Here is a 26,699-nt window from a genome sequence, read left to right as displayed (position 1 = left end):
GATCGGCTCCAGCATCTGCTGAACTGAACCAAATGAATAAACTGGCGGCGTTTAGATGCAGACAGGAGTAAACGATCAAATCGGCCAGAGCTGGGTGCCTGTCTTGCTTTCTGGCTGTAATTAATGCTGACGGCTCCTGTCAGGGAATGGAGCCCTCAAAATGCACCAGGACGAGGCCCCTGGAAGAAGGGCTTACCAGGATTATCAGGCCAGGGCCTAGTAATTATGCCCCAGATGTTGACAATTCATCAAATTACAAGGCTGGTGGGGCCTGAGGTCCCAGCTTGGGAAGTGCACATTCCTACGTGAAGGTTCCCTGAGCCTCCTCCCAGCTCTCATTAGAGCCGGCTGGTGGATGAGGGGTGGGTGGGCAGCCCCCCTCAGGGCGGGTCAGCACCATATGGTCCTGATTTCTCAGCCTAGGCTCTTTGTACACATATGAGCTGCAGCAAGACTGTCCGGGGCTTAGCAATTTCCCAAACTCAAATTCTTTGTGCTAGGGAAAGCAAGGAAAGACCCTCACAGTTAGGTTCAGCCGTTGCTGGTGCCCCGAGGGCGGCACAATGTTCCTCCTGGAGCGCTTCTTCCTGGGACCTAGGGCATTTTGTAGAGTGGGCTCTGTAGTGACCTCTGCACCTCAAGTCAGCAAACTGTAGGAGCTTCAGCTGGGTGGGGTCCCAAGAGCTTGCACCAAGGTCAGAGACTTGCCCCTCATGTGCTCCTTGGCCCTGCTGGGGCTGCCTCCCTCTGTGCTGCTCATCTGTGACGTGAGGGGCTGGAACTGGGCAATGTCTTTGCTGGAACCAGGTTTTATTTGATCTGTGCAATTAAAAGAACCCAGACTGGGCATAATGGCTCAGGCCTGTAATCCCCGCACTTTGGAAGGTCAAGGTAGGAGAATTGCTTGGGTTCAGGAGTTTAAGACCAGCCTGGGCAACATAGTGAGACCCCATCTCTAAAAAAAAAAAAAAAAAAAAAAGAAAAAAGAAAAAGAAGTTGGGTGTGGTGGCACATGCCTGTAGTTCCAGCTACTCAGGAGGCTGAGGCAGGAGGATTGCTTAAACCCTGGAGGTTGAGGCTGCAGTGAGCTACGATGGCACCACTACACTCCAGCCTGGGTGACAGAGCGAGACTTTGTCTCAAACAAAAAAACAAAGAACCCCAAACCAAATGAATTAGTCAAAACATTTAAAACTTGCAACCTTTTACATAAACGTCCAGAGTTTGGACTTTTCTTGAAAAGCTGGGAGATCTCGTAGACCCTGGCCCACAGGCTCCACCCTTCCCTGTGGTCTCACACCTACCCGGCTGCCCATGGCGAGGTGACTCGCCAGCTCTGCAGGGCATCTGATCTGTAACCCTTGGCCTAGAAAGTCTCCCAGGGCCCTCTCACCTCTACGATGCTGTGAGACTGTGAAAGCAGCTGGCTCTGTTTTGGGGAGAGGGGCTGCTCGGTGATGTCCGAGTGTGCTGAAAGTAATTACACGTATGTCCATGTCACACACCATGGCTAGCAGAGGCGGTGTTTATAGCACTGTGCCCTTGAACCGATCCCAAAATACCTGCTGAAATGAACCGATCCCAAAATACCTGCTGAAATGAACCGATCCCAAAATACCTGCTGAAATGAACCGATCCCAAAATACCTGCTGAAATGACACATTTGCCCGTGACTGGTGGGGAGAGACATGATTACCCTGTCAGGTATCAGAAAATACTGTTCCTCATCAGGGTGGCAGCGAGGAAAAAGCTTGGCTTCCATAGGGTGAGGGAGGATGGAGGATGGGACCGGCGGGCAGGGATGTGTCTGACTCAGCTGCCCGGGCCACCAGCTCAGGTACAGCGGGCTGTTCTGGTGGAAGGAAGTCTGGGGGACACACCATCAACCCATTTTGGTGCCAGCTATGGATGGGGTGGAAATCTGGAGTAAGAGCAGCAGCTGACTGGAAGCATGACCGTCACAGAAGAGTGACCGCTACTGCGTGGCCGAACTCTGTGAGGCGATCTAGAGGGAGCCAGCGTGACCAGGACAGCTCGCAGCACACACCGAGGCTGCAGTCACTCTGCCTCGCCTGTGGCCCCGGACCACGCCCAGGCCGAGCTCTGCCCTCCTGCCCCACCCTTGCCTGCCGGGGCCTCTCTCATGGGTGGTTTCCCAGCCTCCCTGAGAGCCGCCCCCTAGGCTGTGGGGTGGGCCTTCCTTGGTTTCCACAGACAATTGTCACCCACTGGTAAAGAACTGGTTGAAACCCTTAAAAATGCAAAGGTTTTTATAGAATTTGGATTTCCAGCTTCTCTGGAAATGCTGGAAGATGTGGTAGTGGTGACTGCATGGGCGGAACCGCACCCCGATGGTGACTGCGTGGGCGGAACCGCACCCTGATGGTGACTGCGTGGGCGGAACTGCACCCCGATGGTGACTGCGTGGGCGGAACTGCACCCCGATGGGGCAGGTGCCCCTGATCCAGGCCCTGCCATTTTCTCTGCTCTCCTGCACCCAACCAGCCTCACCTATTTTCTCACTTGCCGGCCGCTGCAAGTGTCTATGAGCCCATGAGCCTGCAATTCTAGCTCAGGTCCGTCTCTCCAGTCCTCCCACCCCGCTGGGCCAGCCTCCGCCAGCCTCCCTGCCTCCTGCCCCACATACCCATCCTTCCTGCACAGTGAAGGGGGAGGGCACATCCTGACGACGATGTCCTGCCCCGTAGACCCTGGAGTGAGCTGCTGAATTTCCCTGGAGCCCGTGTCCTCCTCTGGAAACGGAGTGTGCTGTGGAAGGAATGGCTCCCTGGACCTGGGCTCACGGCGGGCAGCAGAGGGAGGCTGGGTTGATGAGAGTAGCTGCGACGCGCTGGGCCAGCCCTGGACAAATGAAGCCAGGGGACGGCGTGGAGCTGAAGCGATGTGGGCCCTTCCCTCCCTATCTAGATGTCACCGGCCCTGAGCACAGGCTGGCCAGGCAGGAGCTTCTTCATCCCCATTTCACAGATGAAGATCTGGAGCTCGGAGAGGCCAGGATACCAGCCATGTGCCCTTCCTGCTGACTGCCCCTCCTCTGACTGCTGTAGCACCTGGCACACCCTCACCCACTGCCTTCAGGGCAAAGCTGGCATTGAAGGACAACCTCTTCCTTCCAAGCGGCTCCTTCCAGATTCACGTGTCACCTCCTCTGAGGAGCCTTCCTCAGCTCCCGCCTCCTCCAGTTTCTCACTTATGGACTCATTGCTCTGTCTTCTGCCACCTCTCCTCCCACAGTGACCAGCCACAAGGCTCCAGTGCCCACCACAGATGCTCTTCCTGACCGGTGGATGAGCGGCCTTGGCTTGCACACCCCCCGTGATGTGGAACTCACTGCTCCCCGGGCAGACGGATGGGTTTGCAAAGATTTTGTTTAAGCCTGGTCCTTCTCAGGCTAGACCCTCCACCTTGCAGCGCCTGGCTCAACTGTGCCCAGGACCTCCACGTGGCTGGGAAGATGAGGCCTCAGGCTCCAGCCCGGGGAGGGCTCTCAGCTTGGCTGGGTAGGGCTGTAGGCCCCTTTTCCAGCCACTCGGAGTGGAACCCCAGAGTGGACAAGAGATGGCCAATTCCTCAAGGCTGGGTGCTCCAGGGCCATGGGCTTCTCACTTCCCCCTACACCCTTACCAGCCCGGCCCATCTTGGGTGCACCCTCTCTCTGGGTGTTCCCCCTGAAACTCCCCACTTATCAGCATCCTCTTCACCTTCTGACTTCAACTCACACCTCCCTTCCTCAAGGCAGTGCCCCTTACCCCCACCAGGCCAGGTCTGGGTTATAGGAGCTCTGCTTCCTAGCCCTGGCCACGAGGCATAGTGAAGCTGGAATTTGTGGAAGTTTTTTGTTCTCTCTCCCACTCAACCACAGGCTCCAAGTGGGGAGGGACCCCTGGATGTGTTTCCTGCTACTGTATCCCAAATGCCGAAGTGCCTCGTACAGAATGAGAACACGGTAAATGCCTGCTGAATGGATCAACGGCGAAGGGAACGATTGAATGACCCTCCATCCTGCGGGCTCTGGTGCCCGGCCGGAACACTAGAGGGCGCTCTTGACCTGCCGAAGGCTGCCTCCAGCCCGGGCGGACTCCTGCGCTGGACTCCTGCCCTCGGGCCACAGCCTGGGAGATCAGCCAGGATGCTGCCATTGAGGACTCAGGCCCAAAAGGGGTGCCTTCAGCCTCACAGGCACCCCCCCAGCTGGAGTCGGTCACAGGGCAGCAGGAATGGTCCCTGAACCCACTCTGTGTGCCCAACTCTGAAGCTCTCCTGGGGTCAACTCCTTGGCTCCTGCAACAGCTGAAGGGGCTGAGGCTTGGCGGGCTAGGGAGGCACCTGAGGACACATGGACTATAGACCCCTGGGCCCATTCTGTCTCCACTGCATGGGCTGGACACGGTGCCAGCCCTGGTCCTAAGCAGGGCAGCTTCGTACCCAAATCACTGCTTTCTCTTTAGTCTATTTGCTTCGAAGATCTGGGCTTGGCTCGGTGACCTTGTGCAGGTCTGTGAACATGTTTTTCCATGCGATGGGGCGAGGATGCTGTGGGGCTGGTCTGTTGCCTGGGGAAGCGGGAGTGGGTTCCAGCCAGTGACCACACTGCAAACATATCACAGACAAACCAGCAAAGCATAGGACCAACCCCCTCTGCTGGGCCCCCTACACTACTGTCCCTGCTAAGTCACCTCCCAGAGCTAGGTGTGGACAGGAGGTACCTGGGTTGCTGCCAGGAGGATGCAAAAAACTGCAGCAGATACAGGAGGCATCTGGGAGCCGAGGCCGGAGCAGCCGCTCAGGCCCCGATGACCTGGGGTGGCTGCCTCCCATGACTGGGCTGCCTCACATGGGACACTCATGGGGAGACTGGGGACAGAGTGCTGGACCAAGACAAAGGGCTGGACTCAGGAGACACCTGCCCTGTGCTGGCTCAGGGCCCTGGGGAGAACGGCCAGCATGGTGGCCCTGGTTGCATCTCCCTGAGGTTCCAGTCTGGGTGTCATTATCGGGACTCCGGAGTCTGCTTTTATCCCGTCCCAGCTCCACTAGAATCTGGGTGTTGCGGGGCAGCACTGCAGGGGACAGACGAAAATGAGATGGAGGATGCTGAAATCTAAAAACAGATGAATCTGGGATATTTCAGATAAATTGTTTAACTGATAACATTTTTACAATCAAAGCTGTTTTTGAACTACAAGAGTGCAAGAGAGCGTGTGAACGTGCGGTGCTCTGTGGGCCTTTTTTGTTCACTTGATTAATTACAAACTGTCCATCTGAGTTCTTCATTTCAAAATTGGTCCCAGGCCGAGGCCCCGTCTCACAGACCACATTTCAGCCCAGAGCTCTCAGTCCTCTGGGGCCTTGGCTGTCGCTGCTCCCAGGACTGAGGCCGGAGATGAAGTGCAGCTACCGCTCCCTCGACTGCAGAGGGGCTTGGGCACGGCGCTGCGGGGCCCAGGAGGTGCAGTGTGTGTGGTTCCAGACCTGCTCAGAGCTGACCTGCAGCACCCGCCAGCCCTCGTTTCTCAGTCATTCAGGCTTCACCAGCAAATTACTGCAACCGCCTCCTAACCGCACCCCTTCCTCCAGTTTCTGCCTGTAGGCAGGGAGGCCTTTTCTACTTTTTAATAATTAATTGATAGATTAAAAATTTTTTAAAAAAACATATGGGGTTTCGGCCAGGACCGGCAGCTCATGCCTATAATCCTAGCACTTTGGGAGGCCGAGGTGGTCAGACTGCCTGAGCTCAGGAGTTTGAGACCAGCCTGTGCAACATGGCAAAACCCCATCTCTATTAAAAACACAAAAAATTAGCCAGGAGTGGTGGCACGTGCCTGTCATCCCAGCTACTTGGGAGGCTGAGGCACGAGAATCACTTGAACCCAGGAGGCGAAGGTTGCAGTGAGCCAAGATCATGCCACTGTACTCCAGCCTGGGCGACAGAGGAAGGCACTGTCTCCAAAAAAAAAAAAAAAAAAAAAAGAGATGGGTTTGGCCATATTGCCCAGGCTGAGCATGCCCTGCCCTCAGCTGCGCCTCTGCAGAGACACCCTGGACAGTGAGAGAGAGCTGGGTGTTTCATCACCAGGGGAAGATTCAGAAATTCTTCCTTTTTTTTTGAGACAGTCTCGCTCTGTCGCCCAGGCTGGAGTGCAGTGGCGCGATCTCGGCTTACTGCAAGCTCCACCTCTCGGGTTCACACCATTCTCCTGCCTCAGCCTCCCAAGTAGCTGGGACTATAGGCGCCCGCCACCGCACCTGACTAATTTTTTGTATTTTTAATAGAGATAGGGTTTCACCGTGTTAGCCAGGATGGTCTCGATCTCCTGACCTCGTGATCCGCCCGCCTCGGCCTCCCAAAGTGCTGGGATTACAGGCATGAGCCACCGCGCCCAGCCACACCCCCTAATTTCTAATAATGGCTATGACACGGAGGTGCGAATAGAGGTACGAATGAGGAATAGGAGAGGTGGTGAAATGAATAAATAGACTTTTAAGTTTAAGTTAGACTTAGTTTTTGTTTTTCTTTTTTTGGAAAGCAGGAAAGCATCCTAACAATTTGATCCCAGGGGTGGAATACAGTAGTTGGGAAGGGAGCAGCTGGGCTGGATACAGATAGGTATGAGGAGGAGAAACCAAACATCCACTCCAAGCATCCGTTTCTCGGGGTGGTCTGAGAAGCACTCTCTTGCCAACACGCAGACCATCCTGGCCCCGGCCCTGCTCACATAGACAGCTTGAGAGGCTGGCTGATTGGTGTGAGGGAGTGGGTCACATAGCCTGGGTGCTAATCCAGCCTTTGGCATGCAAGCAGGCCATGTCTCAGCTAAGTCCTGTCACCCTCTGAGCTCAGATTTCTCATCCGTCAGGTAGGGCTGAAACCACTAGCCTCCCATGGTGGGACGGCATGCATGAGTGTGCACCCAGCAAGCACTTAATACTTGCACCTGCTTCCCTGGCACACTGGAAGGGCTTTGGGAGATGAAGGGTGACAGTTTTTCTTCTCTGTTCCCAAAGGAAGCATCGTGAGGGGGGGGATCTCTGGCTCTTTGGTAGTTTGTCTCTGGGGACAAGTGATTTCTTTCTTTTTTCTTTTTCGAGACATGGTCTTGCTCTGCTCTGTCACCCAGGTTGGAGTGCAGTGGTGTGATCTCGGCTCACTGCAACCTGCCTCCTGGGTTCAAGTGGTTCTCCTGCCTCAGCCTCCCAAGTAGCTGGGACTACAGGCATGTGCCACTACACCCGGCTAGTTTTTGCTTTTTTTTTTTTTTTTTTTTTTTGGTAGAGATGGGGTTTCACCATGTTGGCCAGGCTGATCTCAAATTTCTGACCTCAAGTGATCCATCCGTCTCAGCCTCCAAAAGTGCTGGGATTACAGGTGTGAGCCACCGCGCCCAGCCAGGACAAGTGATTTCTATAAACATAGAGTCAAGTCCCATCCCCCAGCCCTTGCCTCTGTCTTGGTTCTACTTGGTGCAGCTCTGGGAGACCTCTTTGGCTTCACCTTCTGTTGTTTCCCTGCTCACTCACTCTGCCACACTGACCTTGAGTGTACCTGAACACACAAAGCTTGCTCCAACTTCATGACCTGCGCACTTCCTTTTTCCTCTGCCGGGATCTCCCCCAAGATCTCTGCAGCTTTTTCATCATTTAAATCTCACTTCAAGCCTTCTGATTATTTAATCCAAATTGTACCTGTCCATTCACCCAGCCAACACTCTCATCATATCCTTGTTTTATTCTCTTTAAAGCACATTAAATGATATCTAAGAAACGTTTAAATAGGTTTCTGAATGTGTAAAACAAACCAGAAGGTCACTAAAGCCTAATGTTAAGAGTTAAGACAATCAAACTACCAAAGAAGAGGAAAAGCCAACATTGTGACATTGTAAATAGGAGATGAGAAGGTCTAATGTTTTCTGTGTAAAAGTCAAAGTTTAGGCAAGATTAAGCCCTGCATGAGTGACAGGTGCTTTCATCTTAGTCAGAAGTCAGCTTAGAGAAGAAAAAAGGGCTTGTAATAAACAAGATACCTCCAGGAAGATGACATTGAGCTTCTAATTATTCATTTCTCTCTCTCCCAGGGCAACCTCCCATTCCCATATGGTTCTCCAAAGACTGTGACTGGGCCTGATCCATCTTTGTGCCATCCCAGTGCCCAGGCCAGGGTATGACACCCATCAGATTTGTTGAACACAGCCAAGCCTCCTATTTCTGAGACGGCAAAATCACTTTATCAACATAAATACTGATTACTGCCCCAAAATGCAAGCGTGCTGCGCCTAGGGCTCCTCTGAAGGCCCAACCTTTGATTCACAATGTTCTGAGTAAAGCATTATCCCTATGCTGTTGATTCCATGATGTCTTCTATCTCTGGACCAGTTGGGATCCAAAAGGTCTTAAACACGGGTGATTTCCTCTTTAAACTCTATGCCTGCAATTCCAACCTTTACCACGAGGTGACAGGATTACACAAACCTTATCAAAACTAGTTTAATCTCTGACTACTTCTAATTAAAATACACCCTAAATTAAAACAATATTCATACATATATGCATATATTTTAAAACTTATATTGGCGTAGTTTTAAAAGGATAATACCCACAGTTGGCCAGCATTTGGGGAAATATGCAGCATTTATTCATTGTTGGTGGGAATGTAAATTAGTACAGTCTCCTGGAGGGCAATTTGGCAATACACATCAAAAGCCTTAAACATGTGCAAACCCTTTGGTGTAGCAATTCCACTTTTAGTTATTTATTCTAAGGAGATAATCATGGAAATAAGCTATATTTATTCCCAGGATGTTGAATGTAAGGGTGAAAAATTGTCAATATAAATAATTTAACTTTGAGACTAGTTAAATAAATGATATATCGGAACAAATACAATGTAGCCATTACATTCTCTAAGGATTTTTAATGATGTGGAAAAGTCTCATGCTATATTTAGTGAAAAAAATAGTACAAAAAAAGTCCAATGTAATTGTATTTCAGATTATGAGACTGACGTGCTGCCTACTGTGCTAAGAAGGCACTTGTAATTCTATTTTAAAGGCAATAAATATAAAAGCAAACTTGCATATAAGAAATACTAGAACAATCACCAAGATAAGAGGACTTATCTGTGAGTGGCAGAATTAGAGATGCTTTTTCCTTGTGTTTTTCTCTACTGTCCAAATGTTTTACAATAAACATGCTTTTTGTAGTAATCAAAAGAGGCTGTTAATGAATCCTTCGGAGCAGAGAGGACAGGCCAGCCTCTGTACAAGGAGGGCATGGACAGGGCGAGCCGGGCCCTTGTCGGCTCTGACTTCCTCAAGTCCACAACCTGCCCCACAGATGTGGGTGGCCTCTATGCCCGTGTCCTCCAGCCACTCCCATCAGGTCCACATATGGACCTGGCTTCAGCTGAGGGGACTGGCCTGAGTTAATCCAGAAAAGCACTGACAGTCTCCACCACCGCCCCCGGCCGGACTCTGTTCTCGCTCTTACAAAGGGATAAGATACTGGCACAAAGAGAAAGAAAAAGAAGTTCTCCCTGAGGCCGGTCCAGAAGTTTACTAAGCTATGAAAACAAACAAACAAAACCTTTTTCTAAAACTGACCATTCTCTAAGTTGTTTTTCCAAATATTGCAATTTTATACTGAGTAGATTAGAACGCTTTCTGAAACCCATCTTTTCTTCTCTTGAGACTGTCAACGATGAGGAAAGACGGCGGTATTTACGGAAGGGCTGCCACACACAGGACTGGACGTGGCCTCTGTGCCTGACACTCATTTAACCCCAGCTCTGCAGGTGTCATCTCCCCAGGCCCCAGAGGTCAAGTAGCCGGCCCAAGTCCACGCAGGTGACTGACTCAAAGCCACGGTGTCCTCTGCACATGACGGGCCTCGGAGGCGGCCCAGGCCCTTCGGCAGGAGGCAGTCCCCATAGCCTCTGGGATGACCACATGGAGCCATCTGCAAATATACCTCAGGCTGAGAGCTGGGCAGAGCCCTCCTGTCCTCCACAGGCCAAGAGATAGGAATTTCTGCTCAGGACCTGGGCCCCGGGAGCCTGCAAAAGATCCCCCCCTTCCTCGAATGCGGCTGCTTTTCCTCCTGCAGGGGAAGCTGAGCAGGGTGTCTGCCCCACCCTGTGGGTCTCGCAGAAGGAATGGCCCGGGTGGCGGTGCGAGAACAAGGGGCTTGGAGGCGCACAGCTGGGCTTGCTCCTGGTGCTGGCCACATGAATGCCCTGAATCCAGCCCACCCAGGGAAGACGCCTACCTCCGTGTGGAAATGGGGGTCCGCGTGTAAGCTGGGGCTGGGTGACCTCAGGGAGAAGGCCATCATGGGCTGTGATACCAGCTTCCTAGAGACTTTGACAGGGTCCCCTCACCCCTCACCAGGCCCAGCCTGCTCAGGCTTCCCAGTGATTGGGGAGCTGCTGATAGGACCAGGGGCACGGCTGCCAGAGCTGCCTACACACAGGAAGTGGGGGGGCTTGCTGGACCCCAACTCTCTTCCTTCCAAGAAAACTCCCAGTGTCAAGCCTGAGGGACACCCGCAGGACTCCACACACATCCATCTGTCCGTTCCCAGCCCCGACAGTGACAGCGCTCTTTCTCCAGGCCAGGCCCAGGTGTGAGGGAGCCCGACACCACCTCCACACTCAACTTCATCTTTAATTCCCGACAGTCCTGTCACAGCCCCAGGGACAGCAGCCCCGGGTTTGCCCTGACTCACGTTCTGGGTGCTCTAAGCCAAGGGGCTTTCCTTTCCCAAGGCTTCACAGCGAGTAAGCTGCAGAGATGAGAACCATGCCCAGCTACTTAATCCACACCCAGCCTCCTGCCTGTCGGCCGCAGGGCCAGCTGCCCACCCCACCCAGCTGGGTCCCGGGAGGAAGGAGTGAGGGAGAAGAGACCTCTGTGGGACGCAGACCCTGGCAGCTGCTCTGGTGTGGCTGAGAACAAGCCCCCGCCCCTCCCCCGGGTACGCAGGCAGCATCTTCTCCGAGGCTGTGGACCGCTGGGTCACTGTTTGCTCCGAGGAAACAATGGACAAGAGGGGATGGAAACTGCTCGCCCACTCCCTACCCTCTCCCCTCTGGACCTGTGAATACAGAGTAACCGGGGCGAAGGGAACTGGGTCGTGCCAGGAGTGGTTCTGTTAGTCTCTGGTCCTCCCGGGCTGGTGCTGGTACAGCGAATAATGCCAAGACACGGGGCTGAACTTTGCAGCAAAAGCCTGTGCTTCCTCAAGACGCTGGACACCCAAAGGTCCGGGCTGCCGTGCCCAGGAGATGGAAGCTTGACCCCTGCCTAGACAGAAGAGCAGCTGGGGACGGTGGCAGGGCCCTAACCCCAGTGTGTGCCGTGGGATGAGGGTGGTCACGGCTGTTTTTCACATGGCATTCTTACTCCCGCGGAGTCTGAGAGGCCAGGCTGTTTGCTGCTGGGGGAGCTGCCCTGACTGCTTGGGAGATCCCAAACTTCACTCAGCCCAGCACGGGGCCACTCTGGCATGAAGTCAGTGTTCCCCAGAGTTACCACCAAGTCCTGGAGGGCTGCGTTTGTGACACATTTTGTGCCTTCATCTCTGCATTCACAGAGCAGAAAATTAAAGCTCAGAGAAGGTGAGCACCTTCTCTAAGGTCACTCAGCCAGGAGGAAGCAGAGTGGACCCCCTATGCCAAGTCTCCCTGGTTCTGGGTCTGGACTCCTCTCCTCCACTGCAGGACCAGGGACCACCCCTCTTCATTGCCAGCCGTCCCGACTGCACAGATCTGGCCCCTGAATCAGCCAGCATTTCCCTCCTTGCGTCTTCCTGCCCCGGAGGCACAGAATGAATCTGCCCCTCCCTTGCTGGCCCTGCCAATCTCTTCTGCTGGGCTCCCCCTGCTCTTTCCGATGTCCCAGGACCTCCGGATGCTGCTGCCACGACCCTCAACCCCTGCGCAGGACCTGGCGGTGGCACAGCCACACTGTGCCTTGCTGCTGATGTGGCACTCACTTGGCCTGGGCTGGGACATCTATTCCAAGAATGCGCTAACTTTTGGGTTCATTTTAAGAGATCTGCCAAAGGATGACACCACAAGGCCAAACTGGAACCAGCCAGTCTCCTGTTATCGAGTGACGACGAGGAGCGGTGGCTGGGACAGGTCCTCCACCCACTGGGAAGAGGCCCAGCCTGTCCAGTGGAGCACGCCACAGTGCGGGGGCTGGACTTACTGAAGAAGCAGTGCTAGGTGGACTCAGTGCCACCCAGACACCTGAGCGAGGTGCTCTGCTTTGCCTCCAGGGCAGCCCCGGAGATCTGTGCAGCCCTGGAGCTCACGCTAACCCCCTCCACAGAAAGGCCACTACTGCTAAGGAGCAGAGGAGGAGACAGGAGCGCAGACAGAGTTAAATCAAGGCTCAGGGAAAGAATATTGGTTTAAGAGAAAAGGGCGAAGAGAGCAAAAAATAAATGACAAATTACCGGGTAGCCATCGCGTCCTGATTGCCCCTGTGGTAATTAATATGTCATTAATAATCAGACTTTCGGCAGAAACCATATGGCAGCACTTAGAGCTCAATCAGGGCCCAGTCCCACACCACCCCCCGACAGCTGGCTGGTGACCTGCTCTGAGGGGAGGACTCAAGGGCTCCAGCAGTCTTGGGGGCAGAGCAGCCCTTTCCTGCCTCGGAGGGCCAGGCGGGTGGGACCAGGAGCCTCGGGGCTTCATCAGGGTCCCCAGGCATAGTCACATGAATGTCCTCCCCATGCTGGCCGGGCATAGGGTAAATGTCACGTGGGGACGTGGGGTTCTGGAGGGTGGAGCCACAGCCACATGACCCAACCAGGAACTGCAAATGCTCCTTAAACTGGGCCTGCGAGAGGCCTGGAAGTCAGCCTGCTTCCTCTCAGCTGCCACTGGGATGGGGTGAACCAGGAAAGTGAGCCTTAGAAGCCAGGACTATGGGGGGTGTTCACTGTGGCTGGAGGCTTCTCTGCCCCCTAGTTCTGGTCCCTGGAGCAGTGACCACCCTGCCTGGGTGCCAAAGTGTGGCACCATCTCCCCGGTCAGACCCTTGCAGGTTTTGCAGCTCGAGAATTTCTGCATTTGTTTAATCCATTTAATATTTTCACTGCCAAGTTAAAAGAAAAACAAAAAACAAAAAACAAACAAAAAAAACCCACTCCATAGCCCCCGGCGTTAGGTACTTCCGCAAGTTCACGCACGCCAGCCTCCCTGAGACAGCCAGGAGGGGCTCTGCTGCCAAACATCGCTTGAGGCCAATAAACCAACACAATCCTGTTGGCTTGCTTGGCTCACGGTGGGGCTACATGCACCGAGAAGCCCAGATTCCGAAGGGCGCCGACCAGGAAACGAATCACGGTACATGGAAGTAAAAAATAAAATGGTTCATCTGAAAGGAATTCCTTGAGAAGGTTGGTTTTGGCTCTGGCTGACTGTCAGTGTGCTTCTTGAATGGATTAGTTGGGATTTATCGGGCTCTGAAAAACTGACAGCGTGAATCAAAGGCAGGCGCATCCTTTGCCCTGGAGAATGAATGGGATTTCTAGGGCCACGTGCAATCCCTGCATTCAAAGCTGCCTCTGGCCGGCCAGAAGTTCAAGGGAGCCGCCCAGTGCTTCCCTCATACCCTTCACACCCCTCACAAATGCAGTGACATTTCCCTCCTGCTCCCATGCAACGCCCTCACCAGCCAGCTGTGCTCGTGAGGTCTCAGCTGTCTGATCCACATTCTGGCAAAGAAGAAAAATGAACCCCAGGGTCTAGTGGTCAAGCCCGACTCATTCCTGGGACAACTGCCCGACTCTACAGCCCTTTCTGCCAAAGCACGGGGCACTGAAGCATTTAGAAACATCAACTGCCACAGAGCATTTTAAAACTATGGGCATGGCGCTAGCATCTCTGTGTACCAAGGGGAGCCCAAGATTTGGCAAGGAACAGCCAGGCTTGTGCGCTGGCTGTCTTGCTAGGAAAATGGTCACAGAACGTTTCAGTGAGCAGGTCAGGCCTGTGGAATTCTGTGCCTGCATTCATCTACAAATTAAAAAACAACATGACTCCTCTATAGGACTGATTTTTTCCCCCCAAACACACGATTTTTTTGTTTTTGTTTCCGAGACAGAGTCTCGCTCTGTCTGTTGCCCAGGCTGGAGTGCAGTGGTACCATCTCAACTCACTGCAACCTCTGCCTCCTGGGTTCAAGCAATTTTCATGCCTCGATTTCCTGAGTAGCTGGGATTACAGGCATCCGCCACCACGCCGGGCTAATTTTTGTATTTTTAGGAGAGACGAGGTCTTACTATGTTGGCCAGGCTGGTCTCGAACTTCTGACCTCAAGTGATCTGTCCACTTTGGCCTCCCAAAGTGCTGGTATTACAGGCGTGCGTTACTATGCCTGGCCACTTTTTAATAGGACTGATTTTTTTTTGAGGACACACCTCCCTAACCAAAATTATGGTCATGGAATTGCAACAGAGAGAAAACTGAACATCTTATCTTTCAGAAGTAGACAGCACAGTCCAGGACACTTACTGGAGGACCTGCAAAACACAAGCAGAGAAGCCACAGTCAGCGTGGAAGGCAGAGTCCCCTCGCCTGTCCTCAGCGCGGCTCCTGGCCACCCCTCCCTGGAAGGCTTTGATGCTGCCATGGCTGTTTCCTGCCATGGCCTGGAGCTGGGGGCAGAGCAGAAGGAGCACCTTTGCTCTTGGAGAGCCCGGGGTGGTCCCGGGGTTGGTGGTGACAATTCCCACAGGCATGGGTGCAGGCACTCATGTCAGCTTCGGGTTCTCGCGCTGAGTAGGAATCGGAACTTGTTCCTACTTAAAGAACAAGCTCTGGTTCTCCTGAGGGGATGGTTTGTTTCTATTGAGGGGAGACACGGGGAGCAAACGTTTTGGACAGAGAGAATACTGGGAGGAACAGCAGATGGGTGTGGCTGAACAGGCTTTTTGGGGGAGGGGTTCCTGCTGCCCAGCCCCAGGGTTAGAAATGCATGAGGAGTAGCAGGGGCTGGGGCTGTGGCTGAGACTTGGCTACCAGATGAGGGCTCACAGAGAACCCTGATGAGGCCCACGGGGGCTTCACCTCACAGCTTGCAAGGCATGTAGCATACCCATTATTGCATTTGACCTTCCCAACCATCTTTCGTGAGAGGTCTGATGAACATCTCCATTGGACAGCGGATAATGCAGAGGCTCACAGAGCCGCGACTTGTGTGGGGCCACATCGTTGATTAGGGGTGGAGTCAGCGCATGCTGGATGGAAGGAGGTCTCCCAACTCTACCAGCCCTAGGCGCTGTGCACTGAGCCACGCCGCTGGCAAACCAGACCCCAAACCTCACTCGAGGTTACACGGGGAGGCAGCACCTGGCAGTCAGTGACCAGCATGATTTATACGTCCCAACTATGAGCTAGGAGCCATGGGGGTAACTAACGGGACCAGTAGTGAGTGCAAGAGGCAAGAGCCCTGACTCATGAATGTTGATGAAGCAGACAGATCCCGAAGAGGACATCTACACAGGGAGAAGGCCAGGAAGCTCCAAGCACAGCACAAGGGCCCTGACCCAGGCTGGGCCGAGTCCAGAGGGTGAGAAAAGAGGAGGGAGGAGTGTTGCAGAGATGGACAAGCTCAGAACACGCCAAGATCATGGGCTTTTGAGGAGCCAGGAGAAGTGAAGGCTGCTGCAGCGAGGGAGGGCCAGAGAAGGCAGGGCCGGCCAAGCCTGGGGGTTTGTTTCCATGGCATGGTCTGAGGGGCTTGGTTCTAAGGGTGAAGGGGAGTCAGTGAAGGGTTCTGCATGGAGGAGTGATGGGGAGGGACAAGAGTGCACCTGGAGATGCGCCGAGGTGTCCCTGTGCAGGTGCTGGTGGGTGAAGGGGGGAACGGAGACTCAGGAGATGTTGGTCAGAGGAGAGTGGGGCTCACACGGTAGTGGTACATAGAGGAAGGAGAGAGATGACAAGGATTTTTGGCTTGAAACACTGATGTACTCATACCCAAGAACGATGACATGGGGGACAGTGGTTTCCCCAAGTCTAGATCAGAGGCAGAGCAGAGCAAGATGCTGGCAACCTGGACATCCCATTGAGCTGACTCCTCAAAATGACCTTGATTCCTATTTTCCAAAGCAAACAAAAGCTGCCGGATAGGTTCACCATCGTCTTTCCAACACCGGTTGTACACATCTGTGCCTGTACCTGCACCTCAGCCTGCGCCTGCATCTGTACCTCCCCTGTGCCTGCACCTGCATCTGCAACTATGCCTATACCTGTACCTGCCTTTTCAGCTGCCCCTCCCCCTCGATCTGTTCCTGCACCTGCACCCACAACTGCTCCTGCACCTGCCCTCCTCTCCATGCCTTCAGGTTAACTCAGAGGAACTGACCCACCTTCAATTAGGCCACTGTCCCCTCTGTATTGCCCAGAGCCTGGCGCCATCCACAGTCCCTCTGGATCTCAGTCACACTTGCCCTCTCACACAAGTCCTGCCCAACAGCTCTGAAACACGCTCTAATTCCTCAGATGGCAAAGCCATCCCTTGGTCGCACACCCCCTTCTATTTCTGCCCTTTCTCCGCTCTCTCCCTCACAGCAAGAAACAGTGGGAGGCGGCTTCAGAGAGGCAATGAGGTAGGGCAATTGGGTAGGGCCTTGAGCAGAGAGAGGATGTGACCTGGCTCACATTTTAAAGATCCCCCGGTGCGGGGTGGCAGGGGTAGAACGCAGAGGCTACCACATGGTGCAGAGGAGAGAGGACGGTGGCCCACAGCTGGTGGTGGCAGTGGAAGTGCTGGACGTGGTTGGGTTCTGGATTGATTCTGACAGCACAGCCAAAGGATTTCCCTAGTTTTGGCTTGAGCAACTGAAAAGATGGGGCTGCCATCAATAGAGGTGGGGAGATAGTGGTGGGACAGGCTCGGCTGAAGGGGTCAGAAGCTTGGCACACGTGGCACGGCTGGACATAGAGAGATCAGGAAGTCCTGGAAGCGAATTAGAGAAAGTGTCCCAGGAGGGAGCGATCGCTGTGCACGGGGCAAAGGAACCGCCCTGCAGATGGGCCAGGTAAGAAGACCAGGAACTGGAAGCAGCAATGCAGAGGCATGTCTAGGGAGTGACAGGAGTGGGGTCTGATGGGAGAGGGTTTCAGAGAGGAGGGTGAGGGATGCGGACAGTGGGTGCTTTTGAGGAGCTCTGCAGCAAAGGGGAGGAAATGAACAGTAGCTTTGTGGGGCTGGGGCCTGGCGATGGGTATTTCTTTAGGATGAGTGACATGGCCACACGTTTGTAGGATGTGAGTGGTCCAGCAGAGAGAGAGGATTCGGCGTGGGGGGAGAAGGGGAGATTCCTGGAGCAACGTTCTTGAGGAGGTGAGAAGGGCTGGCTCCTGGCGCTGGCACAGATGGGGGCCTGGACAGTCCATCTGTGGAGATGGCAGGAGGAAGAGTGCCTGGTGCTGCCAGGCACGTGCCATGGAGGTGGGAGTTCAGGCAAGTTCTCTTCTCATCGTGCCAACTCTCCCAGTGAAGCAGGAAGCAAGGCCGTCAGCCTCAGGTGATGACGGTGCAGGAGGCGTTGGGGGACTGAGCAGGAGAGGTTGAATGGGTTGGACAATGTGGCCTCAGCCAGGCGGAAGAAAGAGCCACGGGGGGCGGGGGCGTTCCTCTCCAGCTGGGTAATCGGTACACACTGGAGTGGAGCATGTGGAGGGGGCTGGGTTCAGTCCGGGGTGGGGCTTTTGCTGAGTGGGACAGAGGGAGGAGCAGGGAGGTCTGGCATGGGGCAGCTGGCAGGATTCCAGCTGGAGGGGTGAGGGGCCAGGGGCTGGGATCCATGGATCCGAAGGCTGGAGACGGAAGGGTTGTAGGGGTCAGGGAGAGGGAGTGGGCTGGAATTTGTGAACTGAGAATTTGTGGATGCTGCACGTATATCGGGAGAGACCTCGGGAGGGAGAGGTTGTGGTCAGAGGAGGCCAAGCCTATGAGGGGAGAGGAGGCCACGGAGTCCAGACGCCAGGCTGTATAAGGGGCTTCTATGTGGCTATCAAGATTCATAAGAATTCACCCAGAAGCACTGTGGGAGAGAGGGCTGGTGACCCGGGGGCTGGCACCGACTAGCAATGAGATGGGTGCACCTGGGACCAGAGATGGCTTCAAGAATGACGCCCCATCACCGCCCCCGTCTCCCATTCTGGGGCCAGGGTCACATTTCTCAAAACGCAGATCTGATCCTGACACTTCCCTCCTCACCGTCTTGTTCCTAAGACAAAGGCCCGAACCCCGTGGTGCCTTCCACGTGGTGATCTGCCTCCCCAAATCGCTCGCTGCCTAGCTCCCTCCCCAGGGCCTCCACACCTGGACCTCTGGGAACAGCAGGGGGAGATGTGTTATAACCACTATCTGCCACGAGAAAATGAAATTGGATCCCTGCCTCAGCATCGACCAGGATGAATTCCAAAAGGATCAACGATTTTACAGGTTAAGAAAACTATAAAAATCCTAGAAGAAAACGTGGGAATATTCCTTTCTAGCGTTGGAGAGGGCAGGCTTTTCCACCTATGGTTCGTAATCCAGAAGCCACAAAAGACAGGCCTGATCCAACCATATAAACCCAAAAAATGTCCACAAGGCGGAACTTGGAAGCAAAGTCGAAGGCCAAGCTAGGCCAGGCGTGGTGACTCGCGCCTATAATCCCAGCACTTTGGGAGGCCGAGGCAGGCAGATCACTTGAGGTCAGGAGTTCAAGATCAGGCTGGACAACATGGTGAAACCCTGTCTTTATTAAAAATACAAAAAAACCCAAACCAAACCAAACAAAAAAACAAAAAACCAATTAGCCGGCTGTGCTGGCGTGTGCTTGTGATCCCAGTTACTCGGGAGGCTGAGGCAGGGCAATTGCTTGAACCTGGGAGGCAGAGGTTGCAGTGAGCTGAGATCACATCACTGCACCCTGGCCTCAGTGACAGCGTGAGACTCTGGCTCAAAAACAAAGCCAACCTAGGAGACATATATCTAACTCAGGTCACAAAGGCTAGATACCTTGACATAAAAACATTCCTACAAGACATCTCTCAAAACACCAGCAACTCAGTAGAAACCATATACCCAAAGATATGAATGAAGAAGTCACAGAACAGAAAATACAAATAGCCTTGAAATATCTGGATTATGAACGAGGATTAACTTTTGTAGCTACAAGTGCTAATCTTCATAATAAAAGAAGCGAAGGTTAGAATTATGATCATATCAGATTAAAAAAATGAAAAAAGTCTCATGACCTACTGTGTGAAGGGCAATGAGGACAGTCACCTTTTACACACTGGTGAGAGGATAAACTGGAGCCTTCTCTCTAGGGAGTGATCTGGCAATACTTAATAAGATTTAAACTGTATGTGCCGATTGCCACAGCAATTATCCTCCTAGAAATGTATTCTGCAGCTATGTCATCACATATGTAAAAGGAGAGGGGTATAAAAACAGTCCTCATCACAGAAGTGTCGAGATAGTAAAAGTATTAGAAATGGCACAGATGGAACTGATTAAATCGAGGATGGTACAGCTGCAAATGGAATACTATGCAGCCGTGAAAAAGGTAATGTTCTGTAAGTTCTGAGATGGAACGATCTCCAGGGTGTATTGCTGCATTTTAAAAGGGTATAGAATGGCATGTAGTAAAAATGATCTGTAGACCTTTGTTTGTATAAACAGGACATCTCTAGGTGTGGGTGCAAGGAAGTGGTCATCAGGGTTGCTTCTGAGTAGGGGGGCTGAATGGCCAGAGGGCAGGAGTGGCAGAGAGACTGACCCCTCACCCTGGGCTCTTTCACACCACTGGATATTCGTGTATGGCTCACGGAGTCAAAAGCGTCAACACACTTGAACTTGACAGTGGCAGGAGAAAGCTGTGTCTTTGTCTGCTCCTCCCAGCTTTCGCTGCCTTTCCTCACACTCATGTCCAAGCTGCCTCCAGGGAAGCTCAGGCTGGGATTATTATTCCGAGAGCCTGAGGTCCTGAGAGCAGAGCCCTGGGGACTGGCGTGAGGTGCAGCCCAGACGAGACGAACGAGGGGCTGTAAGAGTAACCATCGCTCCCTCGCTGAGCACTCATCATGCACTGGTGGCTCCATGAATGCGTTCCCCAGACCATCATGTAACCCCTGCTTCAACCTCACTAGGTGCATTTTACAGATGAGGAAACTGAGGCCCAGAAAGGCTGCCATGCCCAGGGTCACGTCCTCTTCTGACCTTCCCCAGGTCAGAACAGAGAGAAACTGTTCTGGCAGAAAGAGCTCTAACGTGTACTGAGCTTCCCCTGAGGTCCCCGGGAGAGTGTGTGGTGTGTCTGAGTCACCCGGCTGGTGAGGCGGTAGTCCAGCCAGAGTCAGTCCCGCAGGACCCTAAACCCATGGCACCATCCATGGTCTCCAGAGGGGGTGGCAGAGTGGGAATGGTGGCATTCCGGAGACTGATCTCCTTGCTAGTGGGACAGGCCACATCAAGCTCATCTACAGGACTTTAAAACACACTGCCCACCACTTCTCTTGGGCCCTACTGGCACCATGTCACCAGGCTACCATTGCTTCATGCCAGCACCATCATCACAGCCTCCTAACCTGACTCCTTCTCCTGGGTACCCAACCCCACCAGCCAGAGGGGCATTTAAAAAATGCCCAACCCCTTTCCAGGGCTTCCCGCGGCACATGGAACGAAAACTCCTGGCCCAGCCTTCCTGCATGGCCCAGTCCTTGCCAGTCTCCAGTGCCCTTGGGCACAGTGCTCTGCTCCACCCTTCCCTCTCAGTTCCCCAAGCTGCCAGCTCCCTTCAGCCTTAGACATTCACAGCGGCTATGTTCCTGCAGCCGGCATGACATGGCTCCATTGCCACTCCCTCGGACAAACCTTCTACAACGGTGACATCCAAAGATGTCAAAGACAAGGTCGGGCGCAGTGGCTCATGTCTGTAATCCCAGCACTTTGGGAGGCCGAGGAGGGTGGATCACCTGAGGTCAGGAGTTTGAGACCAGCCTGGCCAACATGGTGAAAACCCATCTATACTAAAACTACAAATATTAGCTGGGTGTGTTGGTGGGCACCTGTAATCCCAGCTACTCAGGAGGCTGAGGCAGGAGAATCGCTTGAACCTGGGAGGCAGATGTTGCAGTGAGCCAAGATCAGGCCACTGCATTCCAGTCTGGGCAACAGAGTGAGACTCCATCTCAAAAACAAAAAACAGAGATGTCAAAGACAAAGATGCCTCCCACCCTCCCCGCACTGGTTTCTGTCATCTTTCCCTGGTTACTTCCTTCCATGCGTTTGTTGCAATCGGTAGTGATGATTTACTTGTGGGGCGGGGACTGTTTCTGTCAGTCTCCGGCAAGGCACTTCCCTGAGAGGGACCACATCTGCCCAGTTCCTGCTGTCTCCTTGCTGCCCAGATGGGAGCTGGGCAGGCACAAACACTTAGCCAGCACCTGCTGAATGGATGAGGGCAAGAACGCCTGGACGCCATCGCATTTTCGGAGCCTTCTGCACTTGACCTCATGTACTAGGTCTGTGCTGTGGCTGCCACAGCCTCTGGAGATGGACTGTACGGCCTGAAGCAAGCTGGGCATCCAAGAGCGATGGATGAGACAGAGGGGCTGGTCCAGGCCAGCCAGGGGTTCCTGCTTAGAAAGTGAGCTGGCTGCAGGGCTTCCAGGTGACCACAGGTGGTGCCCCGAGGCCCAGCCCTTCCGTGCACGGCCTTCAAACGCATGTTCCAAGCATAGGATGGTTCCACTGACTTTGCTGTCAGGAATGTGGCAGCCATTCAGTAAGAGCCAGATGACCTGGGAAATAGGTGAATGCACCTGATGAAGTAGAGGGTTTGATGACTCTGGGGCCTCTTGGGCTGAATGGATGTGGCCCAAGAGAATTCCTCAAACTGGGAAACTTGCCCACTCACCCCCTGGGGTTAGGAGCAGGTGGGCAAGCTGCTTGCTGTGTTACCAGGTAAGCAGAGGTGCGTGGTGGTCTTGGGAGCCCCCGACGCCCACCTTCAGCTCTCAGCCCCTCTGGGAACAATCATGTCTCCAGTGTTTCCCAAAGGGCGTGTCCAGCCTTCCTGAAACGCAAACCAAGAGGAGTATTTCCCACAGCCTGGCAGGGGCCAGGCCTACACACCAGGAGGTGAGGGCTGGCTTCAGTGGCCTGAGGCTGCCAGGGTCACTGTCCCTGCTCACAGTCCCACACCTGCTCCTCTCTGTTGCCCCTGGACTCCTAACCTCCCCTCTGCCTGTGACCTGCTCTCCCTGGTCCTGATTGAGCCTCTCTTCCTCTCCCATTCAGCCAGCTCAGGTAAGATGCCGCACCCTGGCTCCCAGCTCTCAAAAGCCTGAACCCATTCCCAGAATAAAGACAACAACCTTTAGGGACTTTTCCCCAAAGGAGCAGAGTGGGCCAGGCTAGTCTCAAACTCCTGACCTCAAGTGATTCACCTGCCTTGGCCTTCCAAAGTGCTAGGATTACAGGTGTGAGCCACCATGCCTGGCCTCATTTTCTAGTTGTTAAGATGGGAAGTTAGCCTATTGATTTGACTATAAAATTCTTACAATAAAACATAGGAATAAATCTTCACGGTCTTGAGTTAGGTAATTGATTCTTAGATATAACACCAAAAGCACAAAGTACAAAAGAAAAAACTGATAGATTGGACTTCACCAAAATTAAACTGGGGAAAAATGAAATTATACATGTATCTCAAACCGAATATAAAAAATCAATTCCATATAGATTAAGGATTCAAATGTAAAAAGTAAACATTCAGAAAAAATATGAAAGAATATCTTTTTTCACTCGAGGTTGGGAACATTTATTTTTTCTTTAACTTTTAAGTCCAGGGGTACATGTGCCAGATGTGGATTCTTTAGAATGTTCTATGCATGAGATCACGTCATCTGCAAATAGAGATCATTTTACTTCTTTTCCCTTATGAATGTCTTTAATGTCTCCTTTTTGCTTAATTGTCCTTGCTAAAACCTTCAACACAAAGTTAAATAGTAGTAGCAGAGGAGTAAACATCCTTGTCATGTTCCTGATATCAGGGGTAAATTGTTCAGTCTTTCACCATTAAGTATGCTATTAGTTAGCTGTGGGTTTTTCATAGATGCCCTTTATCAAGTTGAGGAAGTTTGTTTTTAAATTCTTGATTTGTTGAGTAGATATTTATTTATTTATTTATTTATTTAATGATGGAGTCTCGCTCTGTCACCCAGGCTGGAGTACAAAGGCGCGATCTTAGTTCACCGCAACCTTTGCCTCCCAGGTTCAAGCGATTCTCCTGCTTTGTCCTCCCGAGTAGCTGTGACTACAGGCATGTACCATCACACCCAGCTAATTTTTGTATTTTTAGTACAGATGGGGTTTCACCACGTTGGCCAGGCTGGTCTCGAACTCTTGACCTCAAGTGATTTGCCCGCCTTGGCCTCCCAAAGTGCTGGGATTACAAAGTGAGCCATTGTGCCTAGCCTGAGTCGGTTTTTTAAAATAATGACAAGTTGTGGATTTCATCAAATGCTTTATCTGCAGTTACTGAGACGATCATGTGGTTTTTATCTCTTATTCAATAATATGATGTACTGCATTGATTGATTTTGGATGTTAAACCAACATTGCATTTTTGTGTCAAATCCCACTCGGTTTATAACCCTTTTGCTGGATTCCTTTGCTTGTATTGTTGAGGATTTTTATGTCTGTGTTCATAAAAGACATTGGTCTATAGTTTCTTTTTTTGTGATGTCTTTGTCTAGTTTTGGTATCAGAGTTAATCTTGCTTCAGAATGAGTTGAGAAGTGTTCTCTCCCTTTCTATTTTTTAAAGGGTTTGCGAAAGATTGTTATTAATTCTTCAAGTGTTTGTTAGAATTCATCAGTGAAGCCATCTGATTCTGGGCTTTTCTTTGTAAACGTTTTTTGATCACTGATTGAATCTTTCTCTTTGTTACAGGTCTATTCAGATTTTTGACTTCTTCTTGAGTCACTTTTGGCAGTTGTGTCTTTCCAGGAATGTGTCCATTTCGCCTATGTTATCTAATTTGTAGGCATACAATCGTTAGAAGTGTTTCCTTTTAATCCTTTTCATTTTTTTAAGGTTGCTAGTTATGTACCTTCTTTCAGCCCTGATCTTGGTAATTTGAGACTCCACTGTTTTTCTTAGTCAGTCTAGTTAAAGGTTTGTCAGTTTTGTTGATCTTCTCAAAGAATCAACTTCTGGTTATGCTGATTTTCTCTACTGTTTTTGTATTTTCCATTTCATTTCTTTTCACCCTGATTTTATGATTTTCTTTCTTTTGCTTGCTTTGGGTTAAGTTTGCTCTTATTTTTCTAGTTTATTTTTATTTGAGACCAAGACTGGCTTTGTCGCCCAGGCTGGAGTGCAGTGGCACGATCTCAGTTTACTGCAACCTCTGCCTCCTGGGTTCAAGCGATTCTCCTGCCTCAGCCTCTCGAGTAGCTGAGATTACAGGCACGCACTACCACACCAAGCTAATTTTTGTATTATTAGTAGAGAGGGGGCTTCACTATGTTGACCAGGTTGGTCTAGAACTCCTGACCTCAGGTGATCCGCCCGCCTCGGTCTCCCAAAGTGCTGGGATTGCAGGCATGAGCCACCGCACCTGGCTACTCTCCTTCAATTTTCTTTTCTTTTCTGAGACAGAGTCTTGCTCTGTCGCCCAGGCTGGAATGCAGCGGCATGATCTCGGCTCACTGCAACCTCCGCCCCTCCAGGTTTAAGCAATTCTCTGCCTCAGACTCCACAGTAGCTGGGATTACAGGCGCGTGCGTGCCACCATGCCTGGCTAATTTTTTGTATTTTTTCTTTTTTAGTAGCGATGGGGTTTCACCATCTTGGCCAGGCTGGTCTTGAACTCCTGACCTCGTGATCCACCCACCTCGGCCTCCCAAAGTGCTGGGATTACAGGCGTGAACCACTGCGCCTGGCCTCAATTTTCAAAGATAGTTTTGCCAGGTATAGATTTCTTTGTTGATAGTTTTTTTTCCTTTTGTCACTTATTGAAAATGTCATCCTACTGCCGCCTTTTGGCTTTCATGGTTTCTGATGAGACACCAGCTATTAGTATTATTGAGCATCCCTTTTCTGTGATATGCTATTTCTTTTTTTCTTTCTTTTTTTTTTTTTTGTACAGTGATATGCTATTTCTCTGATGATGCTTTCAATATTTTTTTTTTTTTTGAGACAGAGTCTCACTGTGTTGTCCAGGCTGGAGTGCAGTGGCATGATCTTGGGTAACTGTGACCTCCGCCTCCCAAGTTCAAGAGATTCTCGTGCCTCAGCCTCCTGAGTAGCTGGGACTACAGGCACGTGCCACCATGCCTGGCTAACTTTTATATATTTTTTTCTTTTTTTTTAGTAGAGACGGGATTTCACCACGTTGGCCAGGCTGGTCTTGAACTCCTGACCTCATGTGATCCTCCTGTCTTGGCCTCCCAAAGTGCTGGGATTACAGGTGTGAGCCACCATGCCTGGCCAAGATTCACTCTTTTTTTTTTTTTTTTTTTGGCTTTTAGCAGTGCAACTATGATGCGCTTAGGTATGTATCTCTTTGAGTTTATCATCCTTGGAGTTTGTTGAGCTTAGATGCGTAGATTCATGGTTTTCTTTAAAATTAAGAAGATTTGGCCATTTTTTTCAAATATTCCTTTGTTTCTTTCTCTCTCTTCTCTCCTTCTGGGACTACCATTATGTGTATGTTGGGACACTTGATAGTGTCTTTGAGGCTCTGCTCATTTTCCTTCATTCTTTTTTCCTTCTGTTCCTTAGGCTGGATGATATCAACTGACCTATGTGCAAGTTCTGATTCCTTCTTCTGTTGGCCCAAATCTACTGTTGAAGCCCTCTACTGAATTTTCATTTCAGTTATGGTACTTTGTGAGAGTGGGGCTCTAAGACAGGTTTTTAATGGACATGTACAGAGCCCTGCACATGCATGTGCCTTCCACATACCCAAGAATAAGCTGGAGCTTTTCAAAGCTCCTCTGAACATCTCATTCCCTATATTTTTATTTTAAGTTTTCTTTTCTTTTCTTTTTTTTTTGAGACGGAGTCTCGCTCTGTCGCCCAGGCTGGAGTGCAGTGGCATGATCTTGGCTCACTGCAAGCTCCACCTCCTGGGCTCAAGCAATCCTCCTGCCTCAGCCTCCCGAGTAGCTGGGACTACAGGTGCCGCCACCACGCCCGGCTAATTTTTTGTATTTTTAGTAGAGATGGGGTTTCACCGTGTTAGCCAGGATGGTCTCGATCTCCTGACCTCGTGATCCGCCCGTCTCGGCCTCCCAAAGTGCTGGGATTACAGGCATGAGCCACTGCGCCTGGCCTATTTTAAGTTTTCAAGTCATCCACTGGTGTTATCACCTCGAGCAGCTTCAATGGTCAACAACTGCTGCTGATTATTTTTGTTAAGCACCCTGGGGACAGGGCTCTTCCTTCTGAGCGCGCTGTGCATAGGCCACCTAGAGACAAGCCTTGAGCTTGGTACTTTTCCACGGAGCTGCCTGACAAGTCAAATAGTGACAGCTCTCTGGGGATGGGCATTTGCAAGCTTCCAACCTGTTCTGCTTCCTCCAGCGGTTGCTAGTTTTCACAAACAAGTACGTGGTTGTGACATTGCTGGGTTGTGCGTGTGTGTTT

At 51.8% G+C, this 26,699-nt stretch overlaps 2 protein-coding genes across 2 annotated transcripts in view; both read right to left on the bottom strand.

The window, feature by feature from the left end:
- The window catches only part of COL23A1 (collagen type XXIII alpha 1 chain), a 362,528-nt gene that overhangs the window by 38,918 nt on the left and 296,911 nt on the right, over positions 1–26,699 (bottom strand). Inside the window, exons 4-5 of the mRNA XM_050794269.1 lie at positions 14,549–14,556; positions 12,478–12,504 (exon numbers count right to left, since the gene is read on the bottom strand). Of these exons, the coding sequence (XP_050650226.1) occupies positions 12,478–12,504; positions 14,549–14,556 (35 nt within the window). The remainder of the gene's footprint in view (positions 1–12,477; positions 12,505–14,548; positions 14,557–26,699) is intronic.
- The window catches only part of NHP2 (NHP2 ribonucleoprotein), a 170,049-nt gene that overhangs the window by 134,378 nt on the left and 8,972 nt on the right, over positions 1–26,699 (bottom strand). The window lies entirely within an intron of this gene.

Source organism: Macaca thibetana, chromosome 6 (genome assembly GCF_024542745.1).
Source record: "Macaca thibetana thibetana isolate TM-01 chromosome 6, ASM2454274v1, whole genome shotgun sequence".
NCBI classification, from domain to species: domain Eukaryota; kingdom Metazoa; phylum Chordata; class Mammalia; order Primates; family Cercopithecidae; genus Macaca; species Macaca thibetana.
Note: the sequence above shows the minus strand (reverse complement) of the source record. Positions and strands in the feature narration are given on the sequence as shown.